General features: G+C 40.2%; 1 protein-coding gene across 1 annotated transcript; it reads right to left on the bottom strand.

The window, feature by feature from the left end:
* Window positions 1-11163: 11163 nt before the first annotated feature.
* Window positions 11164-17100, bottom strand: LOC124272723 (cell wall integrity and stress response component 4-like). Its single transcript, XM_046707927.1, has 5 exons — window positions 16534-17100; window positions 14420-14564; window positions 12777-13019; window positions 12265-12405; window positions 11164-11412 (listed from the first exon to the last, which is right to left on the bottom strand). The coding sequence occupies exons 1-5, from the start codon at window positions 16825-16827 to the stop codon at window positions 11258-11260; spliced, it is 978 nt and encodes a 325-aa protein (XP_046563883.1). The 5' UTR covers window positions 16828-17100; the 3' UTR covers window positions 11164-11257.
* Between the last annotated feature and the right edge of the window lie 517 nt (window positions 17101-17617).

The raw sequence follows: 17617 nt of genomic DNA, 5'->3' as shown, positions 1-17617 counted from the left end.
TTTAAGGCCATATTTGCCTGTAATAAGACTTTTCCTGAAACCATTTTGGTAGACATAGAGAGGTGAGTTTTATTCTACATTATGGTCAGTCTAACACTCCACAATAAAGTTTATAACTTGCAAATGTGATTTGTCTTTACCAGATGGATTTCTTCGTTCTCCTGGTGAGGTTTGTGGGATTTCTTTCATCCACATCAACACTTTTATATCATTGGGTAAAACAGTTAAAACTGAACCAGGACTCTGAACAAGCACTTGATATATTTCACTTAAATACACGAAGTGTGCTCAACAAGTTAATTTATTTGAGTGAAGTTCTCTCTGACTATCACATTGTCTGTTTTAAGAGTATACTTTCCAAGATGAAGAGGTTCCTTGCGCATCGACAGCCATGTGTTTTAGAAACTCCGGTTATAATGAACTCAAATGAACCATTTGTTATAGTTCGTTTTAACTATAGCTTCTTGTACCCCGACTACAATATACAGCAAGTGGTTGGGACCCAAAAATAGGTTCGTTATATGGATCAGTTCGTCAAAAGCGTCTTCCATATAACGTGGTTTACTGTATTTCAATCGAACGTTACTAAAGTACAAATGGGCACATGAACGCCAATGCAAAATAATACCCAGGCTTCACTAAGGTGTCAAGGCAAAAATTGCTCTAAACCTAATAAAAATGGATCACTGAAAACACGCTACAAATTTCCTTCTAGAATTTCACATTAACATAATTTCACTGAGGAACGCAACAAAACACGCCATGCACAACTTGGGAAACCCGACAAGCAAACTGATGACATTGCGACAGCGATGGTTACGCTTGACCTATCCAAACGTAATTCTATAACTTGAAAGACTTTCAAATAGCTCCACCTGGTAGGGGGTTATGAGGTAAACACCCAAACCAACGCCTTGTATGTCAAAGTAATTGAATCAGATAATGGTGTGCGTATAAGATCAGAAAAGAATAAGTTTATTGCGTTTAGATCGGCTTCTGCTGTTTATAAATGCCACATCATTTCGGGCGTTAAGGAACCCTGAGTAACTACTCTACCCGTTCCATGCAGTTCGTTCAAGCTTACCGACGATTGGAACCTGTGTGATTGTGACACCAGCGAAAAACCCAACTGAGCATTTTCCCTTTGCTGTATGAGACTTACCTAGTATTGAAATTCACGGAAAGTATTTAAATTTAGCACAAGTATCAGTTCTCTGTCGTATTTCTGAATTCGATTGCCCACATTTTGAAATGTTTAGTTCACAATACTCAAACTCATTTCGTTAAATGGCACAGTCAGGAAAATAGTAAAGGGTTTTAAAAAACGCTGGTCTTAACCCATATTGCATTTTAAGTGAGAAATACGCCCCTTAAGCCAACATCATTCAAAGAATATTTATATCTACCACAGTTTGTAAATCGCAGTATGTATGTAGATTTTAGATCAATAGCTAACCTTGCGTAAAGTCTCTAGCTGAAAGGAATGGTATTGATCCAGTTGAAAAACCGTGCAGGAAGCTGAAGTATTGTTAGTCCCTATGGTCCCTAGTATGGTTGCAGGCGATCTCTCGCCCATTTTTATATTGTGTTGTTGATTAACAGTTTAATATTTTCATTTGCTCTCAAACTAGTTTTAAATAAAATGTGATAATCTAGTTGTTATACTGTACTTTGACAACATGATTTTTACCGTTTAAATATATTGTTATTAGCGCATCATTTTCTCTCGTCTCGTATGGCTGAAATACTGCCGATGTGACGATAATCTTTAACTCACTCACCCTAACTCACCCTTGTAAAAGGGGCTTTAAACTAAGAAATCTGCGACACACGTCTGTATTTCAGGATTGAAATATGACAGGATAGTTTAAATTACGTTAGATATATAAGAAAGGTGTGATACTTTATTGATGAACTTCTATATTATGTTATGATGCGACGTTTCGGTATAGATTCTTATACCGTTGTCAAGCAAGAGTATCATAAAATATTATAGATTGCCATATAGTAACCTTTCTCATCATTCATCAACTTCTAAAATGCCGATGAAACATCGTTAGAAATAAGCTTTGTTGGTTGTCTGATCAGTCGAGATGAACCAGAAGACTGTTAGAAATCAATATGTACGTACGTTAATAAATGATAGAGCATTCATGCTCACATTGATTTTTGTATAGAACGGGGCGATGTGGTAGCCCTGTGGTTAGAGCATTCACTCGTCACGCCGAAGGCACAGGTTCGAATCCCTACATGCGTATAATGTGTGAAGCCCAGTTCGCATGTCATCCACCCTACTGAAATATCACTACAGCAGCGCAAAACCATACTCACTCTTGTATTGAACCATTAAGAAGCATACCATCTTTGGAAGAAGGTTCTTGGTTACCCATGCTTGTTGTAAGACCAAAGAGGACTGGGAGGTGCGACAGGGTGTTCCACTATAACAACAGTGTTTGAGGTATCGCAATACTCTTCTGCTTTATTGAGGAAAACCTTGTGACTACATAAGCGCACACGCGACTGCATTTTCATTCATTATTCCACAAATTGGTAGGAACTAGTGGTGTTCCGATTAATTGAAATAATTGCTGTTTTAGTCTTTGAAACACTTGACGATGAAACATATCTTCGAAGTTGTCAGGGCCTGAAAACTTGTTTAATTCTTAGAAAACTCACTTCACTAACTGAAAAGTCATGACTGAATATTTCTTTAAGACCCCAGAAGGTTTATGTTCATGATATATCAACATCACTTTAAAGTAGCAAGGTGCATCATGTTATACATATCTGCAATAACAACCTGAATAGGAAAATCTGAAAATTGACGCTAACCAATTTTTATCGATGATTGTTCATTCGTAATGAAGCAATCATCAGTTATGAGATTTCAACCAATTCCCAACACTAGTAGGAACATGTATATAAGTACAAACTACTATATTATTTTAATGAAATAAGTATCAAGACGCACTATTGGACATCTCAAGGATGTGTTGAATGTACATTTTGTAGAAGAGGGCTCGTCAGTTACAAACAGCAAAGTAAGTCAAATCTACTTGTTGGTACCACAATACCATATCGACAATTATTCGTCCACGACCGGGCTATAGACAAGATACCATGAAAGCCTTAAAGTTCAATTTAACAGCAAACACTGATTATGAGAGAAGGCACCAAATACCTTTAACATGTACTGCATAAAACATACATTTCTTAACAAAACACAAATTTGATAAAATATAAGTACCCACACTGCATGTTTGACAAAACTAGTTATTGAAAGTGGATGGTTATTGTGAACAACGGTTAAGTCACATGCTATAATAATAGGGTGCTAAATATTGATATCATTATTTATATGTATAAATCATGTACAGTTGTCGAAAAGACATAATGTTAATGCATACAGAGTAAAAAACAAGTTGTTCCCAAAACATGCAAAGCGAAGATGCATAATATGTGAATAATATTTTCTTTCGGAATCAAGTTTTGTACAATGTTCGCAATGCTTACAGTGAACCAGAGATAATTTTCACACAAGCTTCTAGTGCAGCGATTGATAAGAACTTATATGAAGTCGTTAAATGTATACAATTCTCATTGTCAGTAATACCCTGTCTGGTATTCGTGATTAGAGTGGCGGGCGGTGGGGTAGCCTAGTGGTTAAAGCGTTGGCTCGTCACGCCGAAGACCCGGTTCGATTCCCCACATGGGCACAATGTGTTAAGCCCATTTCTGGTGTCCCCCGCCGTGATATTGCTGGAATATTGCTAAAAGCGGCGTAAAACTAAACTCAGTCAGTCAGTCAGATTGGAGTGGCAATCACAATACCTCCACATCCCAAAGGATATTATACATGTTTTTGCGGCGCTATACTAATCACAAACAATTGCCAGGGGAATCCTGCAGATATTTGCTTTTTCAGCCTTCCGTTATCAAGCAGCAATGATAATAATGTTCTGATGTTCTTCGTATAAAAGAATTTCATCACGAACGTTTGGCATTCACTGAAAACGTACCCATATAAACCGATGCAAGGTCTGGGAGTGTATGGCGTCATGTTAACGTTGAGGACGTTGCAGAGATCTCAATAACAAAAACACAGCCAGTGTGGCCTGTCGTTTTGACATGACAGGACGATTGAGGATGCTGGATCCACAGGGGCGTCTCTCGCTTAAAAACAACGTTAGAAAGACATATAGGTATATAGACCCTACCCTAGTACTATATAAAAGGCCATCTATGGCCGACAAGTGAGTATGATTGCCGATGGTTTTGGAGAAGATGCCTACTTACTGTCGAGGAAATGATTTGTAGATGTTGTAATACGTTTTTAGACCCGTGGAATGCCGCTGCCGATCGAATCTAGCCCTAGATAGGTGCTGTCAACGTGGCTGGAATTAATAAACGAATTTAAAAGGTGAGTTTTCGCTGTCTTGGGTGATCCATGATTTTGGCTTGGAATTGCGGAGGTAGCTGCTTTCGGTGAGTCGTGGCGTATAACTTTTGAAATAATGATCCGATTGTGACCATTTCTAGCTCATTTTGTAGGGAAATCATCTCGTTTTTGATCCGTAGGCCTCGACGGGACATTAAAAATAGTTTACGTGGTGAAATCTAACTTTGATTGAGGAGGGAATGGTTCCGTCGTTACATCCCTTTCCTTTTATATAGTTCTAGGGTAGGGTCTATATACCTATATGTCTTTCTAACGCTGTTTCTAAGCGTGACACGCCCCTGTGGCTGGATCAACCGTCGGAGTGGCTCTCCTGCATCTTCTATGAACTATGTTGTCTGAAACGTAGATGGCGATATATCGTAGCTGATTTAGTCGACTGTGGGGTGTGTGTGTGTGTGCGAACAACAGCATTGTGTGTGTGTGCGTGTGTGTATTCGAACACCATAGCATTTTATTTAAATTTCAAAATGATATTCTCTACTTTTTGCGAACACCTGGTATCATTTTTCACTATTTGACAGTGATTCATAATCACATACAAATGATACAGTTCTGAGTCGTACAATATATCCTGTATCAATCTGATGTATCTTATGACAATGGAAAAGGTTCTGATGTAGGTATTTAGAATCAACATGCACAGAAACGGTGATTAGATTCGAAATAGGGAATGCTGTTAATGAAAATATTGCGACGAAACCCTTTCCATACCCATAAGCAATCAGTGCCAAAATGCCCCCTTTTGGGACGGAGGGATAGCCTAATGGTCAACGCGTACGCTCGTCACGCCAAACGATGACACGTGTCAACCAAGTCAGCGAGCCTCACCACCCGAACCCGTTAGTCGCCTCTTACGACAAGCATGGAATGCTGAAGACCAATTCTAACCCGGATCTTCACGGGTTGTAATTTTTTCTTTCAGTTTTATGAATCTCTCATAACCTAACCAGTGGTTTCTGTACTTATAAACATCACGAAAATGTGTGTATTGTGTGACTATGTAGAGAATGTGTGTATTGATAAACATCACGAAAATGTGTGTATTGTGTGACTCTGTAGAGAATGTGAGACTTAAATAATCATGATCTCTCCGTAAATATATGTACAAATATATGCAAAGTTTATACAAAACCCACAACCAGATATAATCCTACGTATCTTGGAATTTCTTTAATATCTTTAATAAATACTTACCGGTAATGGGGCCGTTGTGGTTGTTGTCACGGTCGAGGTAATATGAGTCACCGTATGAAGCTTAGAAGTAGACAACGGGTAGGCGACGGTGTCGTTGAAGGAGCCGAAGACGGTGTAATAGACGACGCATAGGTTTTTGTAGTGTTATCAGTCGTCGTAGCTGAGGTACAAGTAGCTGAAGTATGTTCTGTAGTCGTTAATATACATATTTAAATATTGTTTGCCTATATCGTTTATGTTCCAATACAGCTTAACATCACAATACTTGGTAATGCCACACCTATAAAACATATGAGCATGTCTACCCACGTGTGATATTCAAAATAATCATTTGGTTAGTTACGTCATTGTACAACCCCCAAAATAACCACTGTCAATAATAGACAAAGAGGGTTATCTCCCCAAACACCTACATCCCATTCCAACCACAGGCCCTCGTGTCTTTGCGAGGATTAATGATTGACGATAAGCAATGTTGTGGTGCCGGTTTCCCCTAACAGCATCACGACCAGCATTATCAAACCAACCACAAGACACCGCTGGCATGGTGGAAGAGTCCGTGGCCGTCTATCTACATTTTGAGATGGTGTAATCTGCAAAGTTTAATATCCTCATTATATCTTTCTCAAATGAATACGGGGCGGTGGGGTAGCCTAGTGGTTAAAGCGTCCGTTCGTCACATCGAAGACCCGGGTTCGATTCCCTACATGGGTACAATGTGTGAAGCCCATTTCTGGTGTCCCCCGCCGTGATATTGTTGAAATATTGCTAAAAGCGGCGCAAAACCATACTCACTCACACACTCAAATGAAAACAATGAAATTCAAACACGATCAAAGCGATATATGATCACAAACAGGGAGATGTTCAACCAAATAGCAATATCTTTGGTACCCTACCACGTCCTGTACGTCAATGTACGTCGCAATACTGCCTGAGGACTGGCTCGTCCAGGTACATCTCCATCATGTCTAGCGTCGAACTCAGCCCCGATCTTGTGAACTTCTTGTATGCTCTGACCAGCTGGACTAAGGGAAAACACGCTGGCCCTGACCGTCTGACGAGACATATTTGTAGGGTATCCGCTGAAAAACTCCGTTAACCAGTACCAACTCCGGTTTAGTCTTGGGACAAGAGAAGTCAATTTATCTTCATATCAAATGGCCCTGCTACACTGGGTGGCCGTTCCATGATCTGATTCTAAGTGTAGACATAACGTATATAAAAGAATGCCTGTATGGGAAGAATCGTCAGAATAGATCTTACTTCATTGGAAATCCCATGATGTCGACATTTGGAGCGTACATGGAGTCTCGGGACCGAGTGAAGGGGAGTGGTCCATATGTACAAACTGCACAAGGAAAATCAAGTCCTGGATGACAACTCATATGCTTAAACTCAATGGCACGAAGACTGAGGCACTTCTGGTAGGAACAAGTCACCAAATGTCAAGATGTCCCATTAAGAACCTAACCATCGCCGATGCAGTTAAGCTCATCTGTCAAAGATCTAGGCATATACTTTGATACATCACTGTCAATGGAAACACAGGTGAACAACATCTGTAAGACTTGCTATTTCCATCTTCGCTCCATCAGCAACACCCGTCAATATCTTACAGCTGAAGCCACCCATGCCTTAGTCCGGGCGCTTGTGATTTCAAGGCTCGACTACTGCAACAGCTTGTTGTTTGGGATCAGTCAGAGGCTATTGGATAAGTTACAGAAGGTGCTGAACACGGCCGCACGTATTATCAGTCGGATTCCTAAACATGGCCACATCACACCTGTTCTTAAACAGTTGCACTGGCTCCCCGTCAAGACAAGAAGCGACTACAAAAGTATCTGCTTCACCTACATGGCCGGTCACAGACTTGCTCCCCCATATCTCTCTGACCTGCTTACTCCTTCCTGAAACAAACGCTGCCTTCCATCATCCAATCAAGAGCTTCTGTTTGTGCCAAACTTCAGGCTTAAAACTTTTGGACACCGGACTTTTTCATGTGCAGCCCCAACCTTGTGGAATTCACTCCCATACAATCTGAAAGTTTCTGATAGTATTGCCACATTCAAGTCAGGACTCAAAACATACCTGGTTTCAATGTATTATTAGGAACTCTATTTGGACGTGTACATGTTGCTGTATAAATGTGGGAGACTCTTTCAATCAGTCATTCTTGCGCCTTGAGCATATCTGCTGATGTGGAAAAGGCGCATGAAGAAATCTGCAATATATATGCATAATGGCAAACAAGATTCCTTCTAATGCGACTATTTCATTGCCCCTCCATAGGTCGTTTTGTGGAATTTCACAACTTGCAGGGAATCTACTTTCTCAGAAACGAACGTGTACATTGCACATGTAACACGACACGACTCGTGTCCAGGCAGGTTGTGTGTTCATGTGCGTGTTTGTATGGTTGGTTGGTTTGTTGTTTAACGCCGCACTCCGCAGTATTCCAGCTATATGGCGGAAGTGACAAAGGTTTGATATTCAAGTAGCTCCAACCTTTTACAATTGTTGAGATACAATCGAGCGTTCTCTTTCAAACAGCGTAATACGACTTTTGTTACATTTTCGATATTTTGAAATTGCGTTTAATATTCAATATAGCTGTTTTAAACATACCATCATCACGAGGTTTTTCTGTGACATGTTAACACACATTGTGCTTTACACAGATATTTGTATATTAGCTTCCTAATCAATCTCTCCATTAACTATATACAAAGACGTTTATCCGTGTGTTCATTGGTCATTTCAGAGGCATGACTTCATGTTGCCATGGTGACAGATATATTTCAAAGACGTCATAAAATTCTTATTAGAATAAATTCAGTTTTTTACATAATTTTCACTTATCCCGAACTGGCACGGACCTCCTGGCAGCAGTGGCGTCCACTCGGCATCTCAAAAAAGCGTCTCAAATACCGTCGTGATCTTAGGGGATCTAACTTCCAAACCAAATGGTTCTTACGCTTGAAGTTTGAAGTGCTTCTGCTCTGAGACAATGAATCGAAGACCCGTGAAGATCCGGGTTAGAATTGATCTTCAGTAACCCATGTTTGTCGTAAGAAGCGACAAGCGGGATCGGTGGTCAGGATCGCTGACTTGGTTGACACATGTCATCGTATCCTAATTGCGTAGATCGATGCTCGTGCTGTTGATCACTGGATTGTCTGGTCCAGACTCATTTTTTTAATAATAATTTATTATTAATATCACAAACAACGAACCAAATGTTATTTACATTTTACCACCGCCATATAGCTGGAATATTTCTGAGTGTGGCGTAAAACTAAACTCACTTTCCCACTTACTAAGTGACTCAATACCGAATGATTAGTGTTATTTTTATACTTCAGAGAACTTATAAATCTTCTGAAGGAAAAATGTCAAACTCCACTGGTCAGACTCATTCAGTGATTTCAATCTAACAGCGTGTGGTGCTCCGATGACCCGTGTTGATGAGATGCTTTACCACACTTGACTTGCTGGTCACATTCGAAGATGGGAGTGTTGTTGCATAATTTCTTCTTTCCTTAGAATTAATGACATGATTCATATCAATTACAAACCAAAAGGAGGATGTCAGACAGGGTGTGCTTCTCAGCGCTGTGTCATTCTGAAGGATATCCGATGACAACTGACTTCCTGTCTATTGTGTTACGTTCACATGAGATCTTAGTGTACTCTATGTATTAAACAGCCACAATTTCCCACGATCTTTTCTCCTGTCTAAATGGTGCGGTGGAGTAGCTTAGTGGTTAAAGCGTTCGCTCGTCACACTAAAGACCCGAGTTCCATTCTCCACATGGGTACAATGTGTGAAGCCCATTAATGGTGTCCAATGCCTTGATATTGCTGGAATATTGCTAAAAGCGGCGTAAAACTATACTCACTCACTGTCTAAATGTTACACATTGTAACATTGTGTGCGTGTAATTAGAATGACGTTCATTATTCAAATGTTATTCAGCTTAAATTCTGAATTCTAAAGGGGTAGAATATAAATAGTTAGGACATTAAATTCTCCTTTGCTCCAAAGACTATTGTTTTTCAGTGGAAGAGGGACCTAGCAATGTAATATATTTTATCTTCACAACACCTTCTGCTTGACCGAGCGGACTTTTCAAATGCAAGGGATTCACGTTATTAAGTAGTAACAAACTTAAGTCTGAGTTCTGACTTAATTTAGAGATTTTACTCAAATTTAAGAAAACGCAGGAAAATGCATTTCCAAGAATGAACTGAAATTGATATCAAACTTAAACATGGTAGACAATTTGAGTTTGGTGGATAGATTACTTAAGTTGTTTGGGCTTTCTTATTTTAAAAATGCATTTGAGTTAAAGATGTAGCTGCTTCTGATAGTCAAGATTTGAGCTTGTTTGAATTATATTTCGGGAAATCAGGGCCTGTTTACCCCCGTGAGCGGCCATCTCATTAATATGAACAACTTGATAGAAATTGTTCTGCATCATATATGGTAAGTATTTATGTGTTTGAGGAATTATGACATGATGTACGATGGTGTTGTGATGTTTTCTAATTGTAAATAATACTTCAGTGACGTATTTTAAGAAGCTGTTTTTTAACTTTGTTCTTGTAGTGGACTTATTTATATGTGCAGACTTGGTCTCGTCGCTGTATGGCGGAAATACTGCCGATTCGACATAAAACTCACTGACTGTTTTCACAATGCATCGTTTTGGTGGTTATACCTATAGAAAAGTTAATGTTTTCCAGTGTCTTGTCCTACTTTAAGTATGCCTGGCCTTCATAGGGTAACTTTATACGACAATGATACCTAATACCCTAAGTTAAATCTATAGAGGAGTTAATGTTTTACAGTGTCTTGTCCTACTTTAAGTAAACCTGACCTTCATAGGGTAACTATATACGACAATGATACCTAATACCCTAAGTGAAACCTATAGAGGAGTTAATGTTTTACAGTGTCTTGTCCTACTTTAAGTAAACCTGACCTTCATAGGGTAACTATCTCCAACAATGATACCTAATACCCTAAGAAAGTGAATTGTATGTTTTTAGCTAAACTGTCAGTTAAAGCGGTTTAAAGGAGGGAAATATAGAAAAGAGAGTTATATAGGATGTTCGATATCAGCTGACGTTTTTCATGTGGATGTTTATGTGAATGAGGTCATGAATATAAATGTGACAAGAAGGCCGATTTTTAAAACAGACAACACAATCTACAAAATATTTTGTGCGATTTAATCTTTTCGTAGTTTATGACTATCTAAGTGCCCACAGCAGTTACAAAATGAAAAAGTGGTTAAGATCATGAAGTAAGAGGTGACTAAGGGGATCGGGTGGTCAGGCCGGCTGACATGGAAGATGCAAGTTATCGTATCCCATTTGCGTAGATCGATACTCATGATGTCAAACAGTGTATCGTGTGGTTCAGACTCGATTATTGTTTACAGACCGCCGTGATATAGCTGAAACTCTTCGGATAGAATCAATAAACAATAAACTAAAAGCCATGAAAATCTTACTTTCATCGAACACACAGATGTATGCATATATACACATCAAGAAGAGCTCCATAGATCCGTGGGCACGAATCTTCTAATTATTTCAGGGAATGTGTGACGTCATGTCGTCCTTGTTACACCGATCTCCATAACAAAAACACAGAAAATGTCGACCAATCTCCCTGCACGACAGATCAATAGAGGACGCCGCATCCCAAGCGGGGTAATCCTTGGTGCATCCTCGGTGAACAGCGGAACCTGAAGAATGATGATGTACATCATAGGAATCATTTGTACATGTACTTGAATTTGATTTACAACAAAAGAAAATCACAAAGACAGGCTAGAGTGAAGAAAGATGATACGAGTCCTAAACTTCCGGTTGCACTTGTTGCAGTGAAGGTCAAGGTCACTGGCCTGTTATCTGAAATATGCTTGTATCAAACAATCCTTCAATTCTGGCATCAAACTGACACAGACATTGACATATTTCACAGACATAGCATGGATTAACGGTAATATACTGAGTAACGGGATTTTATTTTACGTCTTCACTCTTCGCCTCTTTAATTAACCTATTTATTAATGTTATGTGCGAGAACAAGAACCCTGTCAAAAACTGTTTATTATCATAAGTACTTTGATAACTATGTTTGGTGTATGGGTAAAGTTTCTTAAAATATGCCAAAGTGTCTGTCATAATTGAAGACTAACGCTGAGTCTCTGAAAATATGTAATTGTGACAGAAACAAATAAGTCTATTTAAATTTAATACGAGACCCAGTGAGCTCTGAGATTCAGTTTGATGAAATCTAGATTTGCTTCATTTAGGACTTTAGCACTGCAGAAAGGGTTGGGCGGAAGGGAAAAGATTGTGGTTAAAGACTCTGAGACAGACTTTCGTGATTGTTTCAACATACTGAATAACAAGCGCCCGTTGATGTCAACTGTTTTACATATCGCAAAATGTCGGCAAATTTACAAAACAAGGACGGATGTTGTACTAGTTGAATATTTCCCGTTTGCTCGTGGACCCACTTGCAAAACAAGTAATTTAAATAAAATGGTGCCGAATACTGAAAGATGACAAGAGTGGTCACAAACTCTCACCGTCATCGTATCTGACTTCAGAATAGCAAGCAGTATCACATGGACAGGTGATCACTTCTCCAGGGTCGCCCTCGACTATTGCACCATTCGCCGGACACCGGGTGTTGTAAGTTGTGCACGAAATGCACTTCCGCATACAACCTACACGATGAAAGCGAACATTGGACAAACATACGTTTCTGTTTTTAAGAAATTTAAATTAAATTAAAATTTATTAATTTCACATGTAAAAGATTGAATACACGGAAACGTATCAATCCGTTGCCCTTATAACTCTTTTTGTCATAACCATGGTCAAGATTCCTCTAAGATTTAAATATTTAGGATAATTTAAGTTAGACATGTAAGCCTTCTTCACACTTCGGGATAAAATTATGTTAACGTGTAAGTGTTAAAATAGAAAGTAAATACGACTATGACTGATTTCACAAGCAAACCATTTTTAGGAACTTTTACACACAAAGTAAATACGCAAAGTTTTCAGCAAATACCTCCTTCAGCCTGACACTTACCTGGCGATGTAGCAGACGATGGTGTCGTTGTAGATGGTGTTGCAGACGATGGTGTCGTTGTAGATGGTGTAGCAGACGATGGTGTCGTTGTAGATGGTGTAACAGACGATGGTGTCGTTGTCGAGAAAGAAAGTAATGTCGTTGTGGAAGCGACGGATGTAGAAATAGTGGAAACATTCATGGTTGTACTCGAGGGGAATGTTGATTGTGGTGTTGGCAGTGTAACGTCTTCCCCCTTGTTTTCTTACGACAGAAAAATAAAGAAGTTGATTTGTTTACTTTATACTGCATTGAATTTTCAAACGAATGAGACATGCAAACAAACACATGCAAAGTCAAGTCAATTATTCACTGACAACAACGGGAACGTATGTTACAGAAAGGAAACGACAAGGTACATAATTTGGTTACTGATGCGTGCAATTTGGAAATACCTTTTATTTTATTTTTTTATTTATTTATATATATCTATATAGCGCCAATATCCAGATCACCTGCTCAAAGGCACTTTGTTTTTCCCTCGATCATTGGATGTCAGTCTCAAACGGCACAGTGTATAATCAGTCTCAACTCCCTGCGGATCATACAACTCTTGCAGCCACTAGGCACACCGAGTACATGTGGCTTACCCATCCTTACGAGGTACCCATTCACAGCTGGGTGGACTGGGACAGTAGTCATAGTACTTTGTCCAAGTTTACTGCACGTTGCTCTACCCGCAACTAGGTGTTTGCACGTATTCATGTGGCCACCATCTGGTCATATACTAACGGATTCGTGGGTTATTTAAGTGCACAGGGTTGTGTACTGTACACTAGGGGTTGTGACAACACTAAGAGAGTCTGCACGCAAAGTTAACTCCAAGGTTTTTACACATGTGGGCTTGATCCCGTCTCCTCAAGCTTGCTGGATCACTGGCCTGGCGCCTTAGCCAGCTCGCCCACCACGCCCCAGAATATCCACAAGCTCCACAATATCCTACGGCCTTAAATAATGCATCCCCGATCAAACAACCAGCGAGAAGAGTCGCATGAGGCTGTCTGAAATCTTCGTGTGCTACATTGAAAGAATGGCAAAACTTCCCAACTATAAAAGAACTTTTAACCGTGTTTGGGCAAGTGATCGAAGATTATTTTATTTCACCTATGTTCGGTTTTCTAAATCCAAGATGGCTACCCAAAATATCAAAAGAACAAAACATCCTACAAAATTAAAACAAAACGTGACATGGAGCCATATACCATAATCAGGGCCCAAGACACCGCTCTCAAATGGTAATTACAGTTAACACATTCGGCTGACAAACTCTTTCTACAGTAGGGGGCGATGGGATAGGCTAGTGGTAAATGCGTTCGCTCGTCACGTTAACATCCAGGGATCGTTTCCCTACATGGGTAAACAATGTGTGAGGCCCATATCTGGTGTTCCCCCGCCGTGATGTTGCTGGAATATTGCTAAAAGCGGCGTAAAACTATATTCTCTCACTTTATACAGTGAGTGTGATTTTACGCATTTTTCTTGGTATTCCTAAACATTACACCCATCCGGTGATTTGAACCGGTTCCTCGGCGTGAGGAAGGAACACTTTAATCACTGGACTACCCCACATCACATCATTATACAAAGTATAGAAAGTGCCGTACTTGCTTGATGTGTGAGAAGAACTGCGGTCACTGCTACAAGCGCCGCCAGGAGGGCCATTACAACTGCTACCACTAGTCCCGCCAACAAGCACCGTTTCCAAGACAACCGTCGGCTCCCTGGAGCCAGAGGCAGTGTCGCAGACTGCTACAAGACAAAACATTAAAACAGAGTTGTTATGGAATGTACCAGTTTTATATCATTCATGTCACTTATACGATATTTCAGAATGAAATTACATGATTCAGGAAAGAAAAGAAAATTTCTTTGCTTACGAAAATATATTGCAATGTTTTTACAAGTTTTGTTTGTTTGTTATATAACCAGCTATATGGCGGTGATCTGTATACAACCAAGTCTGGGTCAGACAATGAAGTGATCAATGCAACAGCCTGAGCATCGATCTATGCAACTGGGATACGACGACATTGTGTCAACCGAGTCAGCAAGCCTGACGACCAAATTCTGTATGTCGCTTTCACGATAAGCATTGATTGCTGAAGACCAATTCTAACCAGGATCTTCAAATGTAGCTTGTGCACGTAGTAACAGAAGAGTAAAAATAGTGATAAACGTGATATTTGTCATTAGGGTCCATATGCTATGTCTGTCATTGGGATCAATGCGGAATTTGGTGTTCTTTAATCATATGTTATATATGTCAGTAAGCTTGTATGTCATATCTGTCATTGAGTCTGTATGTAACATGCGACACTGGGGCCAATATTATGTGTTACGTGTCACTGCGATGCACTTGTAATTTGTGTCTTTGATTTCCAAAAGTTACATGTGACATTGCGGTCCATATGTAGTCTATGTCATTGAGATTCATTTGTAATAAGTACCCTCAAAGTCCATATGCAGTATCTGTCACGTGCGTCCATCTTCTCGCATGAACATGAATTTGAATAGCGATTCTGTCACGATTTAACGTCAAGTTGTTCACCGGATTAAACAGTCGGGTCACTTGATTTATGAAGTACACTGATCCGAGTACAGAAAACCGGACCCGGAAGTCTAGAATGTTTGATTTATAGTTTGATCAAATACTCGGTAATACTTGAAGTATTTCAGACTGTACTGACATTAGTAGAATTACCACCACATAAGCTATCAACGGTAACCTCGCCCGCTGTCCCATGTAGAGACGTCCAATATATCACCATCGCCATTTTACAACATTCTATTCTTAAGTTACAAATTGACGTATTGTAGGTGCGCCCAGTCTTTATAGCGCTTGTTAGCAGCAAGGACATAAGTTAAGTATGTCCTCTGGAACGTTCTTCACGTTCACTCATCAACTCGCACTCAAAAACCCTTTAGCGACAGATATCAGTCAATTATGACCAAGATAACGAGGTGCAGCGGAGAATCAAATTCAGGTTATGAAAGGTGCGGAGTTATGTAGGAAACATAAAACCTCAGTGCTAAGAACTGATCAGCATCTTCAGCAACTATTTGGGATTACAATTTCTCAGTAAAGTACATATTCTAGTTCTTTTGTTAGGTTGGGTCTAATGATATTACCAAATATAACATATATCACATTTGACCACTTCGCGGTGGCTGAGTTGGTTAGATGACTGTGTGTGCGTGCCTGCGTGCGTGCTTGATGTTTCAAGCACGCATGCTTATACCGTTTCCAAGTATGTCTGAAAATGGTAAAAGAATCTATACCGAAACGTAGTCATTGTGAAAATAAAGACGTTGATCATCCATAAAGTCTTGTCATCTCTATACCACCATCTTCTAGAATGCCACTCAAACAAATCTCTCATAGACACACAAGCAAAAGTATGAATGCATTCCTGACCACCCCTTACATATTAATACAGTCCAATGATAACGCGTATATAACATCTAACGCCATATCATTCTATCGGTTAAAAAGTCATGGGTTTTCTCAACCTATGGACACAACCGACGGCAATAAACAACGGAACAACCCGTGAAAATGTTTGGTAAGTGGCGGCAGGCTTTCGGACGAGGTTGACCTTTGCCATCCCATCCCAGTTGCGAACGTCTATGTTCATTATGCGAATCACCAGACAACCCCGACTTATAACTGGAATATTGGAGGGACACGTTAAACAGCTACATTGATGAACATGCCTACCTGAAGGTGACTGAACACGATGTATGGAGGCAAAGACTGACCGCTGGAATTATCCTCGCTGGTCATTGATATAGTGTATCTGTTTTTATCCCTTTGAAGACTCCCAATCGTATCGTAATAGTGTTCAGGTTCATCATTCATGGTGTTCCAACTGACCACATCTGGCAGCTGCTCAGTACTATTCATATCGATGACAGAGATATAGGAATGACGAACACTGCCATGGGAGACATTAGATGGATTGGATATGGTTCTCAAGTCAGTGGGATCTCTTGAGGATTCATTTGTGGTCATGATGTATAGCGATTTTCTGTAGTGATCTTGTAATGGTTCTTATATATCCTCGAGAGACGATGGAGAACACTTGGGTAGACTTGGTGCTACTGATATATCCCCGAGAGACGATGGAGAACACTTGGGTAGACTTGGTGCTACTGATATATCCCCGAGACACGATGGAGAACACTTGGGTAGACTTGGTGCTACTGATCTATCCTCGAGACACAATGGAGAACACTTGGGTAGCCCGTGGTGCTACTGATCTATCCTCGAGAGACAATGGAGAACACTTGGGTAGTCTGTGGTGCTACTGATATATCCCCGAGACGATGGAGAACACTTTGGTAGACTTGGTGCTACTGATATATCCTCGAGACACGATGTAGAACACTTGGGTAGCCTGTGGTGCTACTGATATATCCCCTAGAGACGATGGAGAACACTTTGGTAGCCTGTGGTGCTACTGATATATCCTCGAGACACGATGGAGAACACTTGGGTAGCCTGTGGTGCTACTGATATATCCTCGAGAGACAATGGAGAACACTTTGGTAGCCTTGGTGCTACTGATGGAGAACACTTGGTATCCTCGAGAGACGATGGAGAACACTTGGGTAGCCTGTGGTGCTACTGATGTATCCTCGAGACACAATGGAGAACACTTGGGTAGCCTGTGGTGCTACTGATATATCCTCGAGACACGATGGAGAACACTTGGGTAGCCTGTGGTGCTACTGATATATCCCCGAGAGACGATGGAGAACACTTGGGTAGTCTGTAGCTTGCTCTTCGCATCAGATTTGGC

This window comes from Haliotis rubra, unplaced genomic scaffold (assembly GCF_003918875.1).
Source record: "Haliotis rubra isolate DU_JTF1 unplaced genomic scaffold, ASM391887v1 Scf103, whole genome shotgun sequence".
NCBI lineage: Eukaryota > Metazoa > Mollusca > Gastropoda > Lepetellida > Haliotidae > Haliotis > Haliotis rubra.
Note: the sequence above shows the minus strand (reverse complement) of the source record. Positions and strands in the feature narration are given on the sequence as shown.

Excerpts from the sequence above, each read along its gene's own strand:
- LOC124272723 (XM_046707927.1), bottom strand. The coding sequence starts at position 16,827 with ATGACCACAAATGAATCCTCAAGAGATCCCACTGACTTGAGAACCATA. Across the intron at positions 13,020-14,419 it reads TCTTCTCACACATCAAGCAA|AAAACAAGGGGGAAGACGTT; the intron begins GTACGGCACTTT and ends TTCTGTCGTAAG. Across the intron at positions 12,406-12,776 it reads ATCGTCTGCTACATCGCCAG|GTTGTATGCGGAAGTGCATT; the intron begins GTAAGTGTCAGG and ends TTCATCGTGTAG.